This window comes from Coffea arabica, chromosome 6e, assembly GCF_036785885.1.
Source record: "Coffea arabica cultivar ET-39 chromosome 6e, Coffea Arabica ET-39 HiFi, whole genome shotgun sequence".
Classification (NCBI taxonomy): domain Eukaryota; kingdom Viridiplantae; phylum Streptophyta; class Magnoliopsida; order Gentianales; family Rubiaceae; genus Coffea; species Coffea arabica.
Window position 1 is genome coordinate 17,176,300 of NC_092321.1, and position 25,115 is coordinate 17,201,414.

The window sequence follows — 25,115 nt, forward strand, 5'->3', positions numbered from 1 at the left end:
ACAAATAAACATCAAATCGTTTTCTCCAAAGTGGAAAATGAAAGATACATCATTTTTGGGTGCTGTGGCAATTGGATTGCACAATGTAGGTCCAACTGCCCTTTAATCAAACCATGTGAAAAACCCTTTTGAAAATTGACTTTGGACTTGTCAAATTTACTCAAAACAACCACCAATTGCTTCCTAAATTAGGTCCCATCAGAAAGAGGCCTTGACCACCAAAGCAATTCATATCATACTTTTTTTTTTTTATGTACATCTTTCCCCTCGTGGATCATGGAACTCCTTTACTCTTTTGAGCTGTTAAATGGCCCCATAGATTTAGAACGATGGAAAACATATTATTGTCTGCTTATCCATTTTTTGACATCAAAATTACTTGCATTTTTTTGGTGTTTGAAAAGCCAATGGTTAACAATTACTGCCTCCTGTCCTTTCTTTCCGGCAGTGCATATAAAACTTGTTTGGCCGAAGTCCAAACACTGCTACTTTTAGTTTCTTTTATCTTTGTAGGCAAAGGCAGAACACATAAAACTAGTGAGATAAACTGAAATTAGCCACTACATGTCATAATTCTCTGCTATCATTATTGACTAATTGCTGGGCTCCCTTTTATCTCTTTATTCTTGATGCATGCCCCCCGAACATAGAGATTAATCATATCAGAAAATGTAGTGTGATGTGATCATATTCTCAGTTCTCAATTTCTGGAACATGCTTCTGCGACCCTATAAAATTGGCAACTGCTACAAGCTTTTAAAGCTCAGTTAAAGACCCAAGTAGGACCAAAAATGCCCTGTAAACAAACACACAAAAGTCTCAGCACCATCAAAACATATCCAAGCATGAGTCTGAAGCGCAGAAAGCATCAAGTCATGATTGCTTACTGGTGTATGCAGTCATCATATTTGCCGCTCTGTGAGGACCATTTCAATCTTGTCAGCAACAGGCAATAGTCAGATCTGACAACATTTGAGTCTGATCAAACCCATTCTAGTGAATTTTCTAAAACTGATGAGCCAGGAAATTTATTGTGTTTGGATTGCATTTTCCGTCATTTTTCATGGAAAAATTACTGTAGCGATTTGATATATGTGAGGAAAAAAGGTGATAGGGAAATGTGATCACGAAAAATGATAATATTTTCCGACGGAAACAAGCAATCCAAACAAAGTTTTTAAGGTCCATTTGAGCTGGATGTGTACTGCTTCTGTCACAACTCACAAGTACACCTGCAGAATGATCCAGTAGGTGTTTCTTGAAATATGCCATAGAATGGCCTTTGGAAGAAGGATGTGTGTATCTTGAAAGCCACTTGCCATACTTTGGCTCCAGAAGTTAAGGATGCTTGGACACAAAGACAGCTAAAAATAAAAAAATTGTTGCCATCTAAATATGTTAACCAAGTAATGAAATCTCCTACTTTCTTTTCGTTAAAAAGAAAAAGAAAAAAAAAAACTCAAAGAAAAGAAGGAGTACTCCTGGAAAATGGCACCTGCATATTTAAAAATTTACAGGAGCTGTGCTTTGTTGTGTCTCAGTAGTGAATTATGCCGCAATTTTCCAAGCATTAAACTGATTATTCAACTTGTGCCCGTCTCGTGGTTATAGCTACCACGAATTAAACTGGTCCCTGTCTAGAATCAAGCAGTTAAGATAGTCAATGTGATTTTTATGTACAAGGGCTATATATTTACAAAGTTCGTGTTACAGCTGTTCCATGTTTTTCTTTTTTTGTTTCTATCCATAGTAAAACAATGAAAGTACCAATAAATCATGTAACATTTCAGCTAAAAATTTGCATCATGTTCCCCCCAATACAAACCCCCATGAGAGCCAGAACAGAAAGGAACATGACTATCAAGAACTCAAGACCACTGTACTGTGTGAGCTACCATCTTCCATCCGAATCCATGACCTGATAGAGAAAGGTTGTTCAGTTATCTCCAGAATCCTAGACCCCCGAGGCCAGTTTCCATAGCCACCATAGCCACTATGCCGAGCGTAGCACAGCCACAGTTGCTTGTATGGGCAGCACCAGTCCAATCCATGATTGTGACCTACAAAAACCGCCTGCAATATGCAGATACACAAAAAAATGAGGCTGAAGTTCCACCAGTCATATCCCACTCAAAAGGCTTCAAGGTTATAACTGGGCAAATTGGATGAATGCCAATGCTATCAGGATCAATGAGTTGCTGTGATTAACTTTTAAGCTAAAAGGCCAAAAAAAAAAAATGAATTATAGTTCAAGACTAGAGATTTGTGATGAATTATACTTCAAAGACTAGAGATTTGTGCTTATAAGTGAATCAGTTTTTAACTCGAAAATCGTTGTAAATGCAGTAAGAGAGGGATATCTGCAAGTGTGCTTAGGACCCACACACAGACAGAGAGAGAATGAGAACTTGTGCAAACAGGAGAGGGAGGGAAGCAAGCAGGGCAGAGGTAGAGATGCAAATTTTAATCAGGCAGAAAAAAGGGCTTGTTTTCAAGAAATCAGCAGTCAAAAAGAGCAAACATATAGACACTGGCCTTGCAGCTTAAATGTTTCCTGAGACTCTGTTGAAAGGAAAATGTTGTGTGCTTCTGAAGTAGGTTGAATGTAGCCTAAAAAAACCCAAAAAGTCATCTATAAGACGAGGTTCCTGGGACATTCTATTCAAATTTCCAACATATGGAGGATAAATACATATTGTCCCATCTTTTCAATCCATTCAAGTCTCGATTCCAATATTTCCAGAAGATATGCTGTGATCTCTTCACTGGGCTTTTAGGAAGTGTAAGAAGAGCATGAGGGCAACAGACAACAGTTAGAGCCCAAGGGCAGGAAAACATTTCAGGTGTAACTCCATCACATCCTTATGTGTAAAAGTAGCATTATTTTACCTAGTGTAGAAGTTCAGAAAATTTTATCTTGATTTCATGTCTAGAAAGGTTAGATATTGAGTATTCAAACTCCAAGCGGATGTTTGTTGGTGTGTGGAAGTGATGTAAACTTTTCTGTTAAGTGTAGAAGTACAAAATATGCAAATAAAAAAAAGAGGGTGGAAGTAAAAGAATATAAAATCTGCAATTTTGCTAACCTTAACAGAGGGCCTTGCTTCAAGAAGTTTCATCATGCCCATTTCTGCTTCTTGAGCAGCAACACTCTCGTTAAACATTGAACCCACGCACTTGCCTTTGAGAAACCTTGGAGCTGCCTGCTTATAGGCTTGACTTGGTATGTGCCAAAACATTATCTCTGGCACCCTGTTAAATGCTATCCAGTGTGAAGAAGAATATAGATGACCTAAATTAGCTTTTCTGTTTGCACACCATACACAGCCAAGAGAAAAGAACCAAAAGGTAAAATCAACTAATGTGCCTGATGTGTGAATTTAAAAGATTAATATTCTAAAGTCCCTTTCCCATCCTTCCACATTAGCAACCAACACCATGATTGCAAATACTATTCAAACTTACAAAACCTGTTCTACAAAATCTCTATTGCATCAAATGACATGCATTTGGTGCATAGTAGTTGTTTAAAACACAGATCAGAGTTTCATCTTTGACAACCTTGACTCGGGGTTGACCTGCTGAGACGTCTGATTGAACCAATTTGCTTGGGAACTAGATAAAACCTCTGGGTATGATCCACCACCAGAATCCAAGAAGTACATTAAGGCCAATGTGACTTCAGGGTCACTTGATGATGACAGTTTGAGAACATAGTTGGAAACGCTTGGCCATAAATTACTTGGCCCACTCTTGGAGTATGATAATGAGTTATGTTGGATCTCATTAGTCATCAGCTCCAAGCGTGGTGTGCCTCTGAAGCTACAATTTTTGCCTCCTGAGACATACCAAAGGACATATCATCAAATTTAGTTTCTGCATTTGTAATCAAATCTAAATTGTGCAAACCTGATTTGAATATTAGTTTTGCAGATTGATCAATTGCCATTTTGCAATTGCGTAAGGGAAATTACGGGGAAGAGGGAAAACAGATTTGAAGATGTATGCTTTTGCATGTACGCCATAACTGTCCATTTTACTGCAGTTTACCAGATTCTACAGACAGATTGGATACTCTGGATTTTTACGCTTCTCCAAACTCACTTAAGTAAGCAGAGTGCCACTTAGCTATACAAGTTCCTTGATAAATTAGCAATGCAGTTACAGAGATCCTTACATGTAGAAGTAGAAACAACTAAGCAAAGGTATCTTAATTGGTAAGGAATCTTCATTATAAGTTTAACTTTTTATCATGCAACAGATAACCTAAAAGTGAACCTTTGGCAGGAGTCTTCAGGGCAGCACCATACAATTTAAATTTTAAATCGAGTAAAAAATAACAACTCATTTCACTCCTGGATGAAACTGCAAAAATTAAAATATCACAGAGGATAAACATAGTATTCAGATGTTGATATCAGTTTCCGGAACTAATTGGCAGGTCATTTTCCATTGTACTACTAGCAGTTCTCATGCATTCTCCATTATACCATCATACTGGAGAAATGGTAGAAAGATCAATTTACGTTATCATTTTAGTAACAGACCCTATTTTTCTGTCGGAAGTTGGAATATAAGATCAATGAAACCTGAACATGAAACGTTTGTTGAAGGACATCTAAGCTGAGGAATTCCGCTGGACGAAAACCACTCCATTGGCCACTCAAATGGTGCATCATCATGATTTCCAAAGACAGTGGACCACGGTATTCCTTTCTCTCTTGTTGGAGAAATTGCTTGATCCCAATACAGACTTGCATTTTCTATTGGTATGTTGTTGGCTGTGATGACATCTCCAAGATAAATCACAAAGTCTGCAATTGTATTTCAACAGGTTATATAAAGGATACAAGTTGTCCTTTCTATCTACTATTCAAACTTATTCTTTAGCTTCCAATGCTGGTAGACGCAAGAATTCCACAAAAAAAAAAAAGTCAACTTCAATTGAAGTTAACCGTTCTGATTTTGCCATGAAAATCCTTAGTAAATTGCATAAAGCCTAAGCGAGAAAGAGTTAAAAGAATTCAAGTCATATTCATAGTTTCTGAAAGATTTCTTAAAATAGTTGAAGTAATCATGATACATAAACATGGATGTTCTGCAGACATTTACCTTCAGTTTTAATTAAAATAAGTTGTAAAGAAAAACTTCCTCAAAACATTACTCAGAAACATGAAATTGGAGTTTCACTGACTCCAACATCTTTCACAAACCAGTTTGTTAGGGTCTGTCGTCATGGAGCTCAGAAATTGATGATAATGCTAGTGATTTTGTCATCAGATGAGAGTGTAGAAGGCCTCCAAAAGTTTCAATCCTAAACGTGACACTACTCAGAACTATATCCCCTCACTTTAGATGTTTTGAGGAAAGGACTAGCAAATTGCAGACTGATAGAGGAAAATTTCTTTATGCATGAACAAGTATTAATCATGACAGCTGATTATAATAGTCGATCAAACCATTGCTGGATATCGGTCAGAGACACGGATTTTAGTGAACTGCACAAAGCTTCGGAGGAAGTGCTTCTAGCACCAATGATCATCTGCATAAGCTTCCTAAAGGCCTCCAACAAAATAAACAGGTGCTAACCAGTCCGAAAAGTGAAGTTAGGACATTTATCAACTTGCAAGATTTCAAGTGACAAGAAATTGCAAACAAAAATGTGGTCGTCCTGCTCAAGTTACAAGAAATTGCAAAGTGTTATGGTGCTGCAACATTTTACTTAGGCAATTGCCAATCAAGCTTTTGTAGTTCCAACCATCCTTGAAAAATGAAATTATGAAATTGTATTTGCACCTTAGAGATTCTAACGACTTATATGTTGAATAATTCTCCAAAGTAGACATAAAATAAGCAAGCAATAAAAAATATGCTGATTTGCATCAACTGCAGATATTGCAGCGAAAACCAGAGGACATTACCTTAACAGGTCCAACATACAAGTTTCGACATACTTGCATGAGAAAAGCTTAAGTTTTTGGCCCATACTTTATAGTGTATAACGTATATACACAAATTATACTAATTGTATACAGAACAAACACAAGCTACAACCCACCCAGGTTGGTGCACCATTTGGGAAGCTTTTAGAGTTCAAAGACTTATGTTTACCTGTTTTCCATCCTATTTTAAAATAGCATCATATCCCACATTTAGTTAAAAGGCACTCATCCCTAACTTTTGACGATCAAGAATCAAACTGCTGATATCTAAAAGTCTCATTTGACATCTGCTTTGCTGAAATAGCAATAACTACAGTCAAGAATCTTAAACAGTCTTCCTCATTTTCTTTCCTTTGCTGAAAAAACAGAAAAAGGCAAGAAGGGGAGCAGTGGAGCCAAGAAGTGGAAAGGAGATTGGAACGAGAATCGAGCCGGAGTAGTACTAAGTAATTATGTTCTGTTACATCTTTGAGCAAAAATCATCAGTGCCTTAGCCTTCCAAAGTTAAAATTCTAATGCTGTATTACATCTTGAGCAAAAAATTAAGTCATTACGTAATTCTTACGGGAAAATTTCATTGTAAAGTCTTACATCAATGCTAATTCAATCACCTTGACTGGCATAAAACGCTTAATCCCGATTATCAGTTACTCACTACCTTACATATCATTAACCAATCAAATCCCCCATATCTAAAGAATAGATGCAAAACGCAAATAAACTTAGAAATAAACTCATGAATAATTGATGAAATGCAAAACAAGAATAAATAGAAAACCTGAGACAGATGTTTCCTTACCTGGGTGCTCTCGATCAAGAACATTGGACATGACTCTGATGGAGTTCACATCTTGTTGCGGGCCCCAATCAGTCCAAGCATCCTCACCAAAATGCAAGTCAGCAAAAATAGCAATCTTAAATGGTGAACCCTGAGGCATTTGCAGATAATCTCCTGGTTTGATCCGTAACTTAACTGCTGTCAGCTCAGATGGCCCCGAACTGACGGTCAGGATCATCAGTTGGATTACTATTTCCAAAACCCAGTAATAAAATGATAGAATCGATAACGGGTTTTTCACAGAATTCTTGTTGGCCATCATCAAAATGTTTCCTCAGTTTATCACACACATGCATACACAGAGACAAGAAGAAGAGCCGTTAGGTGGGAATGAAGCTTAACTAACTTACCAGCTGATCAATGGTTGATTAAATAGCTTTGATTAGTGAACTGTTCATTGACTAAACTACCCATCCATCTTTTGGTTGATTATGTCATTACATTTTGTACTTATCTTCTCAGTAATAGAATTGGAGATTTTACTGTTATTTTGTTGTTTTTCAATGGTGCTGTGGGATCAGACATTACAAAAAGACAAAATATTGTTCTCTAAATTATATGTTATGAACTTGTAAGAGAGAACAAATTTTAATTTGACCTTTGACTGCTTACAATAACTGATTGTATTTGGTAGGATGGTTGTTCTTTGTATTTGGTAGGCTATCTAGTCTAGGGTAAAAAAAAGCACAGCACACGGGATGGTCAGTGTCACTTTTTCAGTGGCAATTCAATGTCACTTCTATATTTATGCCAAGTGTCGGTTATTTAATTTGTCATGTGTTGTTTATTTAAATTTCTTCTACCACCACGTGATAAGTGAAATTGGCACTGAATTTGACACCAAATAATGGCATAGAGGATCTCAACTGACAAAAAAAAGGTAAATGTGAAAAGCATTTTGTGGTTAGTACACTTTTTCTATCTATCATTTAACACCATTTATTGTCCAAATAATTTTGTTGATTTTATTTTTCCCGTTTTGATTAAGTTAAATGTACGATCTCAAATTCATTCTTTTGTATGTAAGGTCAAATTTAATTATTGAATCTCGTATTAGACAGATTCTTCTATTCTGCTTTTTAAGGCACAAAATAAGCACACAAAATATAGAAGCGAACCTATTAATCCTAAATCATAGCACTAATCTTGGAACAGTAAAACGTCATGCATCTTGCCTTGAACTAAGAGGTTTTTTAGCTATTGAAGCGGAAGAAACCAATAATATGCACCCAACAAATTTTTTGTAAGTTGAAATCTACGCTAGCTAATATGCGGGGCAGGCGGCGGGGAAAGCGCAGAAAGAACTAGTTGGTCACCTGTTGAATCTAGACTAATATTATTATCATTAACTTTACTAAAATGGGTGCATAATTTTGAAAATGTATGCAGACTTGTTAGATGCAGACTTGGCAGCACAATTTATTTCTCTTATTGCTTTACTAAGAAAAGAAAATAGAAAATTATCCATGTCTAAAATGACTCTTCGTATCCTCGGCCACATCATTCCTGCCACGCAATAAAATTTATTCTCTTTAGTTTCCTTTAGTTTCTAGGCTAGCCTAAGGTTTGGTTCTCAGTTTTAGTTTGACAATATGCAAATTGTATAATGCATTTACAGCGACTGATTTTGCTGTGATCTTCCCTGCTTGAAGAAGATATAGGATTTGTTTACAATTTACATTCTTTGTTTGATTGCAGTTTTTTTTTTTCTTTTGGTGAATGAAAAGTTTAAATGGATTCGAATCCTGTCTTCACTATGGGTCTGGACATACTTCTGAAACCATAGATTGCTTATAGAGATTCTTACCAATCGCTCATCGACACAACCTAGGATGTACCTCTGAAACCATAAATCGCTTACAGGGATACTTACCGATCGCTCATTGACATAACCTTCACATCAGTAATGGATTTTAAACATACAATCTTTTGTGAGAAAGTGTCTCATCCTTGCCAATTGAGCCAACTTGTATTGGCAGTTGAGCCAACTTGTTTTGGCTTATTTGATTGAGATAAATAATATGTCCAATGAACCCAAAAATTTGTTGGGAGAGAAATGGGTTGGATGATACGAAAGGAGGAAGTATAACTGAAAAATCTCGGGAAGATCTGGGTTCGACACCTCCCACTTACACTGAAAAAAAGAAAAGAAAAGAAAAGAAAAAGAAAGAACCCAAGAATTTGTTATTTTGGCAAATCATGATTCAAAGTACTAGTATTTTTCGTCTTTGTTTTTCGTTCAATTAAGATCTGTAACTTCCAGTTCGAAAGGGAACCAATTTTGTCATTGTTAAATTTGCACATTAGCGTCATACACAATGACGGAGCCAAGGGGGACAGAGGGGGGCCATGGCCCCCCCTAAGTTTTGAGAATTTTAATTCATAATATGTAAATATGTGTGTAAAATAAAATTGGCCCCCCCTAAATTTTTTCAATTTTAGTTTATATTATGAGAGTTGATATATATATATATATATATATATATATGAATTAGTCATCTTTGAATGGAATTTCAATTTTGGCCCCCCCAAAAAAAAAATCCTGGCTCCGTCACTGGTCATACAAGTCGAGTTAACCATTAATAGTAGTATTGTTCAATTCTTTTTTTTTATTTTTCTTTTTCTGGTTGAAATCCAAGAACTTTATTTGTGCCAATTCCCTAAAATGAAGAAATTACTAGCTATACGAGAAAAAGAAAGCTTAGTGGATTTAATCCTGCTAATATATCAACTGCTGTACAAGTTAATTATAGACCTTAAAAACCAATGCTTTACAGTGTAATCTCACCAACAAAAGAGAAGTTTAAGTATTAGGGTTCTTTCTTTTTGTTAAAAAAAACGATGTGTATATATATATATATATATTTATTTATTTATTTTGTCTGATTTATCCTAATCCCTTGTGTTGTTTATGATCATTCACGTTGGTTATAGTTGAAAAATAAAACAGTTGAGCTTATCATTACGAATCGATTCCCATATTTAATATGGGACTTAACTTTAGTTATACAAATGAAGGAAAAAAGATGGTACGTATAACTCATGAGTATAAATCAATGTCCATGATGGCCTGAATATTCCGAAAAAATAATGGCAAAATAGATTTTTTCCACCATTTAAGCATGAACTGAAGTAAATTGCACCTTAAATTTGTTTAGATGTACGAAATAATGCAAAAATAACATTGTCTTTAATGAATTAGTAAAATCTTTCAAAACGTGCATATCGAAATGATAAACAGATCAATTCATGCTCTCCTCCAATAACATTATGACCATTTTCCATTGATGAGGGGATGGAAAAAATTTCTGGAAAATGATATCCATATTTTTATTTTTTTTTGGATTTTATTGCATTAAGATTTTTCATGCAAAATGTGGAGAAGTTTACATCCAACAAAATGGACGGTAAATGGTAATGGGTAAGTCCAGTCATTTGTAATTTTGAGGGATTATATTGGTGATCAAATTAAGGCAAATGGATTCAATTAGTGAAAGGTAACAACGTGAAACATGGGTTTTGTACTTTTTGTTTCGCTTCTTGGACAGGCAAATGGATAAAATTAGTGAAAGTTAGCAACGTAAAACATTGGTTTTGCTTCTCTTTTTCGATAAAGAAGATAAAGCATGCTTACAGATCAAAGCCACAAACAGCGAAGTCCACCATTTTTTATTTTTTTTTTGCCCCTCCTATCCCTTCCCACACTCTTTCCACCCTCACAGGATTTGAGTCGTAAATCTGACACTGCTAAAAGACTCTAAAAGCTCTTTCCCTTGGCCACTGGATCAATCGAGTGATCATTGCGATGTCCACATTACACATTTTTTTTGTTGTTTTTTATAAGGGTCTGTCTAACGAGTGTCCGTTGAACACTCGTTAAGACGTAATTCAGGTAATGAATTTTCGGAATGATAAACTTAATTAAGAAAAGTGCATAAATGTAAGGATGGATAATAATTATTAGTGTGTATTCACATGATCGATAGGTTGAGTGTGATTAAAGTGTGTTAACCAGTATTCATTGGGCATCCGTTAAAAAAAATCTTTTTTTATAAACGAGAAAATCCATGTTATATTATCAATTTAATAATGCATTTTTAATTATTTTATTAAATCCTTTTAATTGAAAAGTGCCAGAATCAAATTTTACATGTACAAGGTTTAAATCCTCTCTTGTTGGCCAACTCATTTTGCTCACACCGAATGAAGATAAATTTGCATTAATCTTTCATCAAGTGATATTTGTTTCGTCTTGTTGCTTGATAGTTGATATCCTTGCATTGTACAGATGAAAATGGAGCTATAATTTACACTACTATAATTAAGATTAGAAGACCTCTATGTTTAGTCAAATAAAGAATATTATTATCGTATAATCCTGAAAAGATATCCAACATGGTTCATGATTTGATATGTCTCACAAACTGCCACGTTTCAGAATATATTATTCTCATGTAATTGAAACCCCACAAAAAAATAAAAAAAAAAACCACAAAAGTTAAAATGGACTACGAGGAAAGTACTCCTTAAGTTATTATGGAAAATTCCACATAAACATGCGACCTAAATACCTTTCGACCGACCTAAGGTTGTCCCTTAATTATCAAGATTAACAACTTGCAAACGCGTCTAATGACGTTCAGACTGAACATCACTCGCTGCTGCTTTTAATATGTAGCGCGTGTAGTCATCGTTTTGTAGGAATTTGTTGTTCATTTGCAGGTTTTGTCCTCCAACTTTACGACGGGAACCAGTTTGACTCTAACATTCCACACACAAAGTGGCACATAAGGCACCGAAGTGATACGTCTGCCTAGGGCTGTAAACGAAACGAGCCGAGTCGAGTCGAGTTTTGGCCTAATCGAGTCGAGTCTTGACATAATTTCATTAAACTCGAATTCGAGTTCGAGCTCGATGAACTAAGAATTTCAAGTTCAAGCTCGAGCTCGACTTGATTCGAGCCGAGCTCGAGCACGAAAAAAATTAAAAAATAATTATTTTATTTTTTAAAAAATAAATAAAATAATATTTTTTCTTAATAAATAATAAAATATTAAGGATATATATGTAATTTTACTATTAAACTTAAAAAAATAAAAAAATAAATATATATATATATATACTTGAACTCGCGAGCTAACGAGCTTAATATTTTGAGCTCGATTTCGACTCGAGCCAATTCGAACTCTACTCGAACTCGATATTGATCGAGCTCGAGTCGAGCTTGACTCGAGCGGCTCGATTCGTTTGCAGCCCTACGTCTGCCACAAGGCCTACCAGTTTCATAACATGAGATTTCTACGAGCATCGCTAGGCCATCTTATATACTATATATAAAGCCAGAGGGAGAGGTTCGTATAAACAAAATCTGTCACTTAATGTTTTGTCAAGTATACTCTTATTTCTTAATGCAATTACATCATTTTAATTACTTGTTTCCCTACAATCACTTCACATCCTTACGAGGAAAGTACTCTTTTATTAGTTGTATACACATTGGGCATGCACTTACGGCAAAAAAAAGTTAAGTTTTACAAGTTACTCAAATGTGTTAAATGTAGAGGTTAACCTCATTGATTCTTTTGAAGCACGTATTGAATTCAATTAAGTAAATATTCTTTGAGTCTCAAAAGGTACGAGCATAATGGCTATAATTAGTTTTATACAATTCAAAGATCATTTAAAATTAAGTGAAGTATTTTAACGTATAAGTTTTTTAGATATTCAAACAAGTTCATCTAAGATGTGGAGGCAAATTTTAACCACTAACATATAACTATTCTTTTTAAAAACTAATGATGAGATCAAGAAGCTTCTCTCTTAACATCATATGTACCTTGATGGCGTCTATATGTGCAAAGAACCATGAATTCAAACTTAAAACTCATTCTGTATGTAATTGTTACAATTACATTTTTATTGAATATATTGAATATGTACTCTCTTTTCCTTTTTTTCCCTTTCATAAATATGTACCTTTGTATCACGTGTTTCAATCTCTGAAACATACATCAGCAATATTGTAACGTATAGTTTCTTATTGAATATCTACCTTGTATATAAAAAGAAAGAAAGGTTACTGTAGCAACTTCTCTTTTTGCCATGTGTATGGTTACTTCTTTTGACAAGTGGCAGTTCCCTTTTTTTCAGTTGAAATTTTGCTCCGCATTGCACAATGACCGAATTTGGTCTCGCATTGGCATTCAAGTATGAGGTCGAGTTCGGAGTTCCTGTAGCAGCTTCCCTTGGCGCCACGTGGCAGCTCCAGAGCTCAAGTTTAGCTTGTTTCTTTTTGGCTGCCGTTGCTTGATTCATTGGAGCCTGTTTAGTTAGTGAGGTGCTAAGGTTTAGCACTTTTGGTCAAATGCAAGGTACCTTAGGGTGGTTGAATGTATATCATTATTTTACTTCTTCTGTGAACTCACTGCATGTAGTTGTTGACTTACCGCAAGTAGTTGTTGGCTACTAACTTTAAAAGTAGGTTGCTTTTTGTCAAAAATTAACCATTAGATTGTAGTGCTTTGTACTTTTATCATCTATTGACCGTTAGATTTGTATGATTATCTATGAACTCGGCTGACATTGCTTCGGAGCTCGGGCTACAAAGTTTGACACAAGGGGCGGTCTGCCTGCTTTCAAAGAAAATGGGAAAAGCGCCCATCAACTTCCTGTTATCGCTTTGGCAACTTTTTTTTTTTTTTTTTTTTGGTAGAATTGAATGTGTAGCCCTGCAGCCTATGCCAAGTCAGGAGACCAGCCATCTTATCCCTCTGTTTTTCCGCGTTTTGCTTCTTTGGCTGGATATCTTCCAAGACTTCGATCTTTGATAGGCATACTTTCATCTCATCTTGACCGTTTAATCGCACCTAATCTATCCTGATTTCTAGGAAAATTTTTTCGCTTGCCTTTAACCTGTATTTGCCCGTCTCTTTCTCTAATCACTCATTCTAACCTTCGTTCACTCTGGTTTTGGCTTTTTTCCCTCTTGATTCGCTATGTGCAATTTCATATGGAAGTACAATTTTTTGTTATTAACTTTTTGGTTTGAACATTTGTTTTTTCTTCTTTTTATTTCCTTACCACGGTTTAATGAATCTAAATTTTGTTGGAATATAGTGTTGATTTTTTTGTTGGATTTCCACAACAGATGAAGATCAGAAATAGGTGAATTTATTTTGTTCTCATTTTCGGCTGTGATGAATTTATTTTGTTCTCATTTTTGGCTGTTGCCATGAGTTGTGTTTCAGGCTTGATACTAACTGGATTTAAGCTGTATCTTGGCGAGGCAACTCAGATGGCATTTTGGAGTATATATTATTCCAGAACTGCAACTGAGTTTGCAGCCATGGTTGTGCTCTTCTTCTTCGCCTGGCATTGACAAACAAATTGGAGCTTTACTTTTAATTGTCAAAGTTCATTGTTTTTTTTTCATTTATTAGTCCAACGGTAGCTTAGTTTGTTCTTCTGAAATTCTCGTACAAATTCAGTTCTACTTCAAGTATTATTACTTCCTGTTTTGATGCTTATCTCAGGTATTTTATGATCCCTTATAATGATTGCTTATGTTATATTTGTTTCATTAACTCAAAACATGGTTTTAGTATGACACTGCCTTCAAGTGAATATGTGAAATCTCATAGGCATGGCTATCAAATGTTTGATGAAATGTCTGTCTGAAACTTGCAATAATTAATTCTTAGGTTGATTGCAAATGCAACAATAAATCTAGATGGTGTTTTTTGGATCTCTTGAGAAGGTTCTTTAAACAAAAGAATTGCTTGATTTGTGTTTCTATTGATATCTAAAACTAATAAATTAGCTTTATTTTGAATCAAACGTTGGCCATTTGATGGATTTTAGAGTATTCTAAGCGGTTCAACATTGTCACTCAACTTGCTGTCCAGATTCTTCTTCTTCTCTGCATTGAATTCACTGGTAAGTTTCAAAACTTATGTTAACTTAAAGGTCTTTTCCAATTTTATCCTATTTTATGAAAACTGAGTGTAGCGTAACAAGATTGTTTTTTGTTTCTCTTTTGGTGGCTTGATAATATCAAACTCTTAAGACTTTTTCCTATATTTCTAAAAACTATAAATTCTAGGAAAGTATTTTTCTTCACTGCTAAGAGATAGTCTCTGTGTCTAAAATTTTTTAACTTCTACATCTTTGACCCTTGCTGCAAAGAAAAATAGTTAACCTAAAAACTAATTTCTTTTAATTTTTCTTCTCTTCATCAAAAAGAATATTTGATTTATGCTTTTTCATTTATTTGGTGAGTATCTGAATGAATTTTTGTTGTTATTGTAGGAGGCAACAAATTCAAACAAATCTTGCTACCATCAATTGAGTAATAGGTATTTCTTGCTTCTTTTTAGCTGTTAGGTTATTCAAAAATGTTTTGTTTTATTCTTGCTGCTAATTGGAGAAATAAGTGAGTCACAGAGGAGTAATTTTTCTAATTTGGAATCTATAGGGCTATTTGTTGAGTTCAAATGCTTGTGCTCTTCTTTTAGCAAAGCTTTTATTAACTAATAATCTGAGCCTTAATTTTGATTGTCAAATTCAATTGTTGAATTATATTTAATAATTTGTATGTCTTGAGCTTGTGATTCAATTTTAGCTTTACTTCTGTAGCTTTGACTATTTTACTATTTTTCTTGCTATTTAATTGCCTGCTTTATGATACTGACAAAAAATTCTCGGTACTTCTAATAATTTTTTGTCCCTGCTCTTTTCTTCCTTGTACTCCTGTAGATGTTAAAACTCTATTTTGAAGCTAGAGTTTTGAAATTAGCATGCTTAAGTTGCCAACAATTTTTAAATAATGACAATGCTAAATATGAGTAAATTTAATCTACTGAAAAACTGAGCATTTTCTTGTGAAAATAAAGTTGGGAAATGATTATTATTCTAAGTTCTAAGTCATTAGATTCTCTACCTAGACACTTTGTCCTTACCCGAGCATTCAAATGCAAGGTTAATATTTTTGTCCTTACCTGAGCGTTAAAATGCAAGGTTAATATTTAGAATGCAACCTTATTTATTCTTTTTATAAATTTTTAAAATTATTTATACTTTAAGGGAAAATAAATACCAAAATTGATATTTTTTGTCCAATGAGAGTATAAACATAATGAGAAGGGGTTTAAATGCTAGGTTAATTATTTACAAAGCATATATAAGTGCATCGCCTTTATTTAATTTTATAAACACTCTCCTTATTCCTTGGATTAGTGACAGGAAGAGATATGAAAAATTGATAAATTTTTCATAATACATAGAGATTGGATAAGAGATGATTTAATTGATGGCACAAAAATAAAAACAAATATGCCAGTTATGAGCCTTATGTGTTTAGAAAGTAATTTCTTAGATTTTTATTTGTCTAGGACTTATTGGAAAAAATATGTTAAAACTTATATTTTTACAGTGTGGGAAAAAATATTAAGATGTATAAATCATATCTCTAATTGATATTTAAAAAGGAATATGAAAAAATGATTTTTTGCAATAAGACTGCATGTGTGTGCTAGGGAAGATGTATTATTACAGTTTATACTCTGCTTTGGATTTTTTTCATTTATTTATCTATTTTTATGGCCTATTAGATTAAGTTTCAATTTTGGTTATCATGAAGTGTTTATCCTCTTAGTTGTGTCTTGGAAAGTTTAATTTTCTGACATGTTTCCTTGAACCTTTTATATTGAAAATTTATAAATCCTCACTAGATGTTGGACTCATTTTTGTGTATTTCATGGGGATGTCCCTTTTGTGTTTTTTTTTGTGCGTAGGGTTACTTCTTGACAGCAATCAATTAATCTCAATGGGCATTGGCTGTGATCAATTAACCACTTGTTCTTTTGTGCACCTTAATGGATCTCAATATGTAATCTTTTGTAATTGCAGCCTATGATTGTACTTTATATTAAGTATTTAGCAAGTCATCTCTTGTCTCTATAAGACTAACTTGCACTTGAAGATGTTAAGCTATTTGTCGAACTACTTGCCAATCTTTTGTCATCTTCTCTTCTCTTTTGCAATGCTAATGATTTTTTTGTTTTGTTTAGTCTCATATTGTTAGCTGCATATTTGATTGGTAATTTATAATTTTAAGAATGCTATTTCACAAACATTACTATTAATCTTATTTTATATGAAAATATATGACAATAGATTATAGGGGCCTAGGCTGTGCTTAGCACAGCCGATAACCTCCTAGTCTTAACCTAGAGCCATTTATCTCATTGCAGCGCATGCATCAACACGTGTCATTGTAATGTATAATAGCTGTTTATGACATTATAATGTATGCATTAACACGTGTCATTTGTAACGTATAGTAATCATATATCTCATTATAACGTATGCATCAACATGTATCCATGTAACGTATAATAGCTATTTATCTCATTGTAACATATATATATCAGCATGTGTCATTGCAACCGTATAGTTTTCAACATTTTTAGTGGCATTAAGCTTTAAAATTTTTTTGGTATGTTATCTAATCTATCTTTCATGATTATCTTATCTAATTAATTCACTTGTGAAAATTATGAACCTAATGGGTAAATATCTAAATTTTTTTACTCATTGTGAGAATTTAAAACTTTAGCACAATTGCATCAGTGTCTTCTAAAATGCTTAACTTGTTACTTGGAAAAGACTAAGTTACACACAACTAAATTAAATTAATGGAATTCCAAAAATTTTGAAGAATTCCAGTGCAACTTCACAAAACCTTGATCTATACTCTAAATCATACAATAAACATTGAGGCAAAAGAGCTGTTTCCTTAAAACTGGAAAAGTATCCAGCTAGAAAGGAAAAATGTAATGTTTAAGACATTTGTATGTACTATTCCTATATTACTAGTAATAGTTCACGTGCTTTGCATGTGATTATAACATTCTAAAATATATTATTCTTTAGACACTAAAAACTTTTTGTGAAATTTTGATCATCAACATCATAATATAGTATTTTTATATTATTTATTTTCTTTAACCAATTACTTTTAAAAATTTTATTAAATGGAAAGAGACAAAAAGCACTCCAATGTAGTTAACATGCCCATTAGGATTAAATTTAGAACAATGAACCAAACATTTTTTTGATTTATAACTTGAATTCTAACATTTCAAATATATTGATAATATCATGTTTTACCAAAATTGTTGTACATTTGTGATTTTATTACACATAAATCACATTCAGTACAATTTTTCATAAATGAAGAATATAATTAAGCTAAAAAATAAACATATATGTAATTTCAATTCTTTGTCTTCTTTCTATTACTATTTTTGTTAATAATAGAGTAATAATGATCCACCACGTAAAGTTTATTTTTTAGACTTATACATTTTGACAATTGAAATTTCATAGATAGAGATAATTGGACTTTTTCCATTTTCTTTCTTTTAATCATATTTTTAGCACAATCCAATGCAAAGCAAAAGTAACAAGTTTACTTTTTTCATATGAGCACAATATTTTTGGTTTCAGTATCAGCGTTTTTGATGATCATGGAATTAGAATGAAAATTTTGGCTAATTAACAATTTTAATATTAATTTTTAGTATTGTAGTATTTTATTTTTTCAATAGCCAGCTTTTAATCCATAACCGTTACCATTATTGTCAATTATTGGAATGCACTAAATTTGTCTAATTACAATTGTCACCGTAAATGAAATTTACTTAATTTTAAAACTTTACATTTCATAATTGCTACTGTTATTCACTAATATTACAATACAATAAATATATGTAATCATTAGAAAAATAAAGGTATTTTGGGCATCACAAAAAATAATTTGGATATCATTCTTCATTTCAAATTTACTCTTATTATAATGATTTTTTTATGATTGAAGATGACTTCTGCATTGCTTGATGGATGGATTTGGTTTGTTCAAACTAATACAAATGAAGCATTATTATATGTTACCAAAAGCAATGTTTGTCTTCCCTTGGATATCAGTGATTTGAATGTTGTCTTTAATATTATTTGAATTGTATTTCGGATGTTTTAATTAATTGCTATTCACTTTATATCATTTTATGAATCATTTTCAATTTTTTGTCAGTTTTTCTTGTTTTGAGGGATTGCTATTAATAATAATAATAGTTTGTATGGCGCTATTTCAAATACATCCCATAAATGTTTCTCAAATAATTTCACAGTTTATAACTTGAAGGAGATGTTTCCTTCTAAATAATATGGTATGATGCAATATAATAACTTTTATAATCAATCATTATTTTCTTCTAAGCCACCTACAATTAAGATTGTATAAAATTTTAATCACAAATTAAGAAGGGCATAATTGAAATGACAAAAAGTAAGATCACAATAGTGCCTACATTTACACTCCTGAGTACCAGGACTCGTGATACTTTTTATATAGTAATGAGATGTACCTTAATGTCTTCTATATATGCAAAGAAGCACGAATTCATTATATGTATATATATATATATATATTGACTTAAAACTCATTTTGTATTTAATTGTTACAACTACATTTTTATTGAATATACCAAATATGTACTTTCTTTCCTTTTTTCCATTATAAATAAGTCCCTCATATCACGTGTTTCAACTTCTGAAACATACATCAGCACGTATTATTGTAATGTGTAGTTTCTTGTTGAGTATCTTAACTCATAGCCGTTTATATCATTGTAAGGTATGCATTAACACGTGTTATTGTAATGATACCAAAACACACTAGCTATAAAGCTATAAAGTTGGACTTCTACGGCTCCAATTAAAGACCTACGTGATTAAAAGCTATAAAGTAAGCTATAAAGTTGGACTTGTTCTACAAACTTTATTACAAAAATTCCTTTTATTTTTATATTTTGCTTGTTCTTCTAACTTTTGTCTTTCTATTGATTTTAATTCAGAGTATTTATGCCAAAGTAAATCTATTTTTGCTTGTCTTAAATTTTTTAGAAATGATGCGGGATGGTGGTGTGCTACTTTAGATAATCTAGCGTCTTCTATTTGTATATGTGCTAAACACTGGTCTGTTGTTTCAATTTCCTCTAAAATTTTGTCAAAATAATAATAGGTATCTGGTTGTCTGAGGGTTTGTAATGCTAATCTGTATGCCTTTTCTTGAGTGGATGTAAATTGAAAAGGCGGTTCAAAATTCATATAAAATATCAGGATGATTAACTGGAATTTAAGAAATAAATGACTACTAGATACTTTAAGAAAAATAACTGAGATTTTACCTTCCTTGCTTTAAATCCAAATTTTCCTTCTGATGCTATGAAAATGGGAATCTTGTGATTAGGAGTTTTGCCTCACCGGATCTTCCCCTGGCGCCTGCTTTGTAACTGAAAGGCTTTAATGGGTACTACACCGTCTTTTGGTCTTTTAGGATCCTAAAAACAAGGTATCTTTTTCAGAGTTTCCGGTTGTTTGGATCTAATCTAGGGTTGGCTGCCCAAATCTCTACTTTTCTTATTTCTCTTTCGTCTTATGCTAGCAATATGAGAGAACTAAAGACTTGTAAAAACTGCTAAAGAACGTATGAAATTGGAGTTTTTATTGGATGCTTTGATTTACAGGATGTAAGTGCATCGTTCCCAACATTGGTTTGGGACGTATGCCTTTATAGACTTCTTGTGCAAACTGTGCGGACTTAAAATTTTTGACTCAAAGTCCGTGGACATGACATGTTAACTTTTACGGACTTAAAACCTACTGAAATCCGTAAAACATCAAATCAATATTGCCTAACTATACAATGCGGCTGACAGCTAATAAAAGCTAAAAGCTTTATGACCGTCCTATACATTTGGCCAAACTATACAATAAAAGCTTTATGACCGATCTATGCATTATAGCTTTAGACAGGATGGCCGAAGAATTATCCTTCCAACATATTCTCGATGTTGCTCATTTTTTCTGGTCCCATTGTTTCCCAATAATGATCATCATTATATTCTTCATCTGTTTCGATATCCAAATGCCTTGCTCCTGTGCTCATATAATATCCTTCTAAATATTTTTCAAAAACTTCTGGATAATTGGTACTTATAGTGAAATCTTTTTCTAACTTAAACCTGTATGGGACATATATCTTTTGTATCTTGTTTTCATATACTAATCTAATTCCATTTTCCCATTGATCTATGAAATGTCTGTAAGCTAATTGGATCATTTTAGCATTTATCAATTGTTCTTTTAATTCTAATGGACATTCCACTAGACTGCTGCTGATTTTCTCTAGTTCTTCTGTCGTTCTCCTTGCTGGTGGTATATTGCTGACTGTAATCATCATTCTATGTATTGCTGGTTCTCTATCAAAAAGTCCTATCCATTCTGCTGGCGCAGATTTGATATGTACAGTTGCCCACTGTCCATAGTCTAGCATTTTTCTGATGAAGTATCCGAAATGAGTTCCAAGACAATGAGTATCTTCTGGATTTGTAACAATAATTTTTTTCAGGAATCCGGCATCCATAAGAAATTGTGGTGTTAAAATAACTCTTTCCCCATTTACTCTTAGTATCTTTGGGGATGAATATTTTGATAAGATAATAGTGGCTCTGAGGAAAAAATTACTGAGTGTATGTATACAATGGCTATTTATTTTCTGGTGGTCACAGGCTTCTGGATTGTTTGGGCAATGTTTTTCTGGGTCGATGAAGAAAGATGGATGTAGTCTAATGGCTGCTGTATTTCTAATTAGGTCTTTTGCTATTTCATAAAAGTATTGTTGGACTGCCATTAATTTTGAATAATATTGGGCTTGGGTTTTTTGGCTAATAATTTCTTGGATATGTAAAGGGAGGAAACTAAGTAGGTGATATGGTTTAAAGGATATTTTGGGTTTAAGAAATTCAAATGGTCTTTCTGAAATGGGCTTTTCTTTTATAAAAATTGTCTGTTTTATTGGGCCAGATGAAGAACTGGCCATTTGAGATGCTGTATGAGACAGCCTTCCTTTGAGCTCCCCAATCTTAGAAATTTGTGAGAGAATAGTATCTCCTTGTGAGCCTGAGATCTTATACATTTCTTTCAGTTGTTCGGTTAAAGATTTTATCTTTTCTTTTTGAGAAAGATCTTCTTCTTCAAAATTTCTACACTTTAAATTTAAACTTCTAATAGCTTGCTCCATGCTCTTACAATGTCTACAAAATTCTATTCTATTTGTGTTATCTTTTTCTAATGCATATTGATAATTTCTACTGCTACTAGGGGCATCTGTATTTTGATATACTGGAGCCCTCATGCTGTCCATGCTAGCCTTAGGATCTACATAAAATGTTGTTCCTATATTATGCCTAGCGAATTCTAGTGCTTCATGTATGCTATGAAATGCTTTCCATAAAGGATTATGAAAATGATTTATTTGTTCTATAACGGAAATCCATTTGGAATAGATTCCAGGTATTTTTCCTTTTACCACTACATAATATGAAAAACTTTGTTTTGGAAGATTACTAAAATAAAATGCTAAGATATTAAGATTTCGAACTTTATCAGTCAATATATATATATATTGACTTAAAACTCATTTTGTATTTAATTGTTACAACTACATTTTTATTGAATATACCAAATATGTACTTTCTTTCCTTTTTTCCATTATAAATAAGTCCCTCATATCACGTGTTTCAACTTCTGAAACATACATCAGCACGTATTATTGTAATGTGTAGTTTCTTGTTGAGTATCTTAACTCATAGCCGTTTATATCATTGTAAGGTATGCATCAACACGTGTTATTGTAATGTTTAATAGCCGTTCATCTCATTATAATGTATGCATTAACATGTGTCATTGTAATGTTTAGTAATCGTTTATCTCATTATAATGTATGCATCGACATGTATCGGTGTAACGTCTAATTGCTGCTTATCTCATTGTCACGTACACATCAACATGTGTCATTGAAACGTATAGTTTTTCAACTTTTTTTAGTGGCATTGAGCTTTAAAATTTTTTGGTATGTCTACTATCTTTTGTGATTATCTTATCTAATTAATTCAGTTGTGAAAATTATGAACCTCATGGGTAAATATCTAATTTTTTATACTCATTGTGAGAATTTACAACTTTGGCACGGTCGCATTAGAGTCTTCTAAAATGCTTAACTTGTTACTCAGAAAAGACTTAGTTACATACAACTAAATTAAATTAATGGAACTCCATAAAGTTTGAAAAATTCTAATGCAACTTCACAAAAATCTTGATCTATACTCTAAATCATACAATAAACATCGAGGCAAGGGTGCAATTTCCTTAAAAATTGAAAATTAACCGGTTAGAAAGGAAAAATGTAATGCTTAAGACATTTGTATGTACTGCCTATATATTAATAGTAATAGCACGTGCTTTGCACGTGATTATGCTATTTTAAAAATATTATTTTTTAGGTACTAAAAACCTTTTGTGAAATTTTAATAATCAACATCAAAATATTATGTTATTTTTTAGTATTTTTATGTTATTTATTTTCTTTAACTAGTTACTTTTAAAAATTTTATTAAATAAAAAGAGACAAAAAACATTCCAATGTAGTTAACATGTCCCTTAGAATTAAATTTGGAACCATGAACCTAACATTTTTTTTTATTTATAGCTTGAACTCTAACATATCAAATATTGATAATATCATGTTTTACCAAAATTGTTGTATATTCGTGATTTTATTACGCATAAATCACAATCATTACAAGTCTTCATAAATGAAGAATATAATTAAGCTAAAAAATAACATACATGTAATTTCAATTCTTTGTATTCTTTTGATTACTATTTTTGTCAATAATAGAGTAATAATGTTCCACCACGTAAAGTTTTTTTTGGCCTATACATTTTGACAAGTCTACTGTTTTCATATGAGTATAATATTTTTGGTTTCAGTATCAGTGTTTTTGATGATCATGGAATTAGAATGAGAATTTTGGCTAATTAACAATTTTAATATTAATTTTTAGTATATTGCAGTATTATTTTTTTTCAAGAGCTAGTTTTTAATCCATAACCGCTACCATTATTATCAATTATTGGAATGCACTAAATCTGTCTAATTACAATTGTCACCGTAAATGAAATTTACTTAATTTTAAAACTTTACATTTCATAATTGCTACCATTATTCACTAAAATTGCAATACAATAAATATATGTAATCATTAGAAAAATAAAGGTATTTTGGGCATCACAAAAAATAATTTGGATATCATTTTCATTTTAAATTTACTTGTATTATAATGCTTATTTTATCATTAGAGATGGTTTCTACTTGAATTAATGGACAGATTTGGTTTACTCAAACCAATACAAATGAAGCATTACTATATGTTACCAATAACAATGTTTGTCTTCTCTTGGATATCAGTGATTTGGATATTGTCTTTGATATTATTTGAATTGTATTTCAAACTTTTTATTTCATTTGCTATTCACTTTATATCATTTTATGAATCGTTTTCAATTTTTTTTCAGTTTGTCTTGTTTTGAAGGATTGCTATTAATGATAATAATAGTTTGTATGGTGCTATTTCGAAATTTTTTTCCAATTTAATACTATTATTTCAATTATAAAGCTATTAAAACGTTTTGTACATTGAAATTTCATTCGGTGTAACATGAAAAATTCTTCTCCTTCTGAATTGGATATATACAACTTATATAACACATCCGAAAAAATTTTCTCAAATCATTATGTTTCTCAAATAATTTCATTATTTATAACTTTAAGGAGATGCTTCCTTCGAAATAAATATGTTATGATGCAATATAGTAACCTTAATAATCAACCATTATTTTCTTCTAAATCACTTATAATTATGATCATATAAAATTTTAATCACAACTTAAGAAGGGCATAATTGAAATGACAAAAAGTAAGATCACAATAGTGCCTACACTTGCATTCCAAAATATCAAAACTCATGATACTTTTTATATAGTAATGAGATCTACCTTGATGGCGTCTATATATGCAAAGAAGCACGAATTCATTTTATAAATATATTGATTTAAAACTCATTCTATATTTAATTGTTACAACTATATTTTTATTGAATATACTGTATATGTACTCTTTTTCTTTTTTTTTTTCCTTTCATAAATATGTCCCCTCATATCACGTGTTTCAACCTTTGAAACATACATCAGCACGTATTATTGTAACATATAGTTTCTTGTTGAATATCTTAACCTAGAGCCATTTATCTCATTGTAATGTATATATCAACACGTGTCATTGTAATGTATGATAGCCGTTCATCTCATTATAACATATGCATTAACAGGTGTCATTGTAACAGATAGTAATCGTTTATCTCATTATAACATAT

At 32.4% G+C, this 25,115-nt stretch overlaps 1 protein-coding gene and 1 long non-coding RNA gene across 2 annotated transcripts; one reads left to right on the forward strand and one right to left on the reverse strand.

Annotated features, from left to right (window-relative positions):
* Positions 1-1,651: 1,651 nt before the first annotated feature.
* Positions 1,652-7,180, reverse strand: LOC140009558 (probable inactive purple acid phosphatase 16). The gene is made up of 5 exons (XM_072055496.1): positions 6,742-7,180; positions 4,590-4,814; positions 3,562-3,838; positions 3,087-3,252; positions 1,652-2,073 (listed from the first exon to the last, which is right to left on the reverse strand). The coding sequence occupies exons 1-5, from the start codon at positions 7,040-7,042 to the stop codon at positions 1,861-1,863; spliced, it is 1,182 nt and encodes a 393-aa protein (XP_071911597.1). The 5' UTR covers positions 7,043-7,180; the 3' UTR covers positions 1,652-1,860.
* Positions 7,181-15,019: 7,839 nt separating this feature from the next.
* Positions 15,020-16,846, forward strand: LOC140010012 (uncharacterized). The gene is made up of 2 exons (XR_011817271.1): positions 15,020-15,134; positions 16,572-16,846. It is a non-coding gene; the product is annotated as an uncharacterized lncRNA (long non-coding RNA).
* The last annotated feature ends 8,269 nt before the right edge of the window (positions 16,847-25,115 follow it).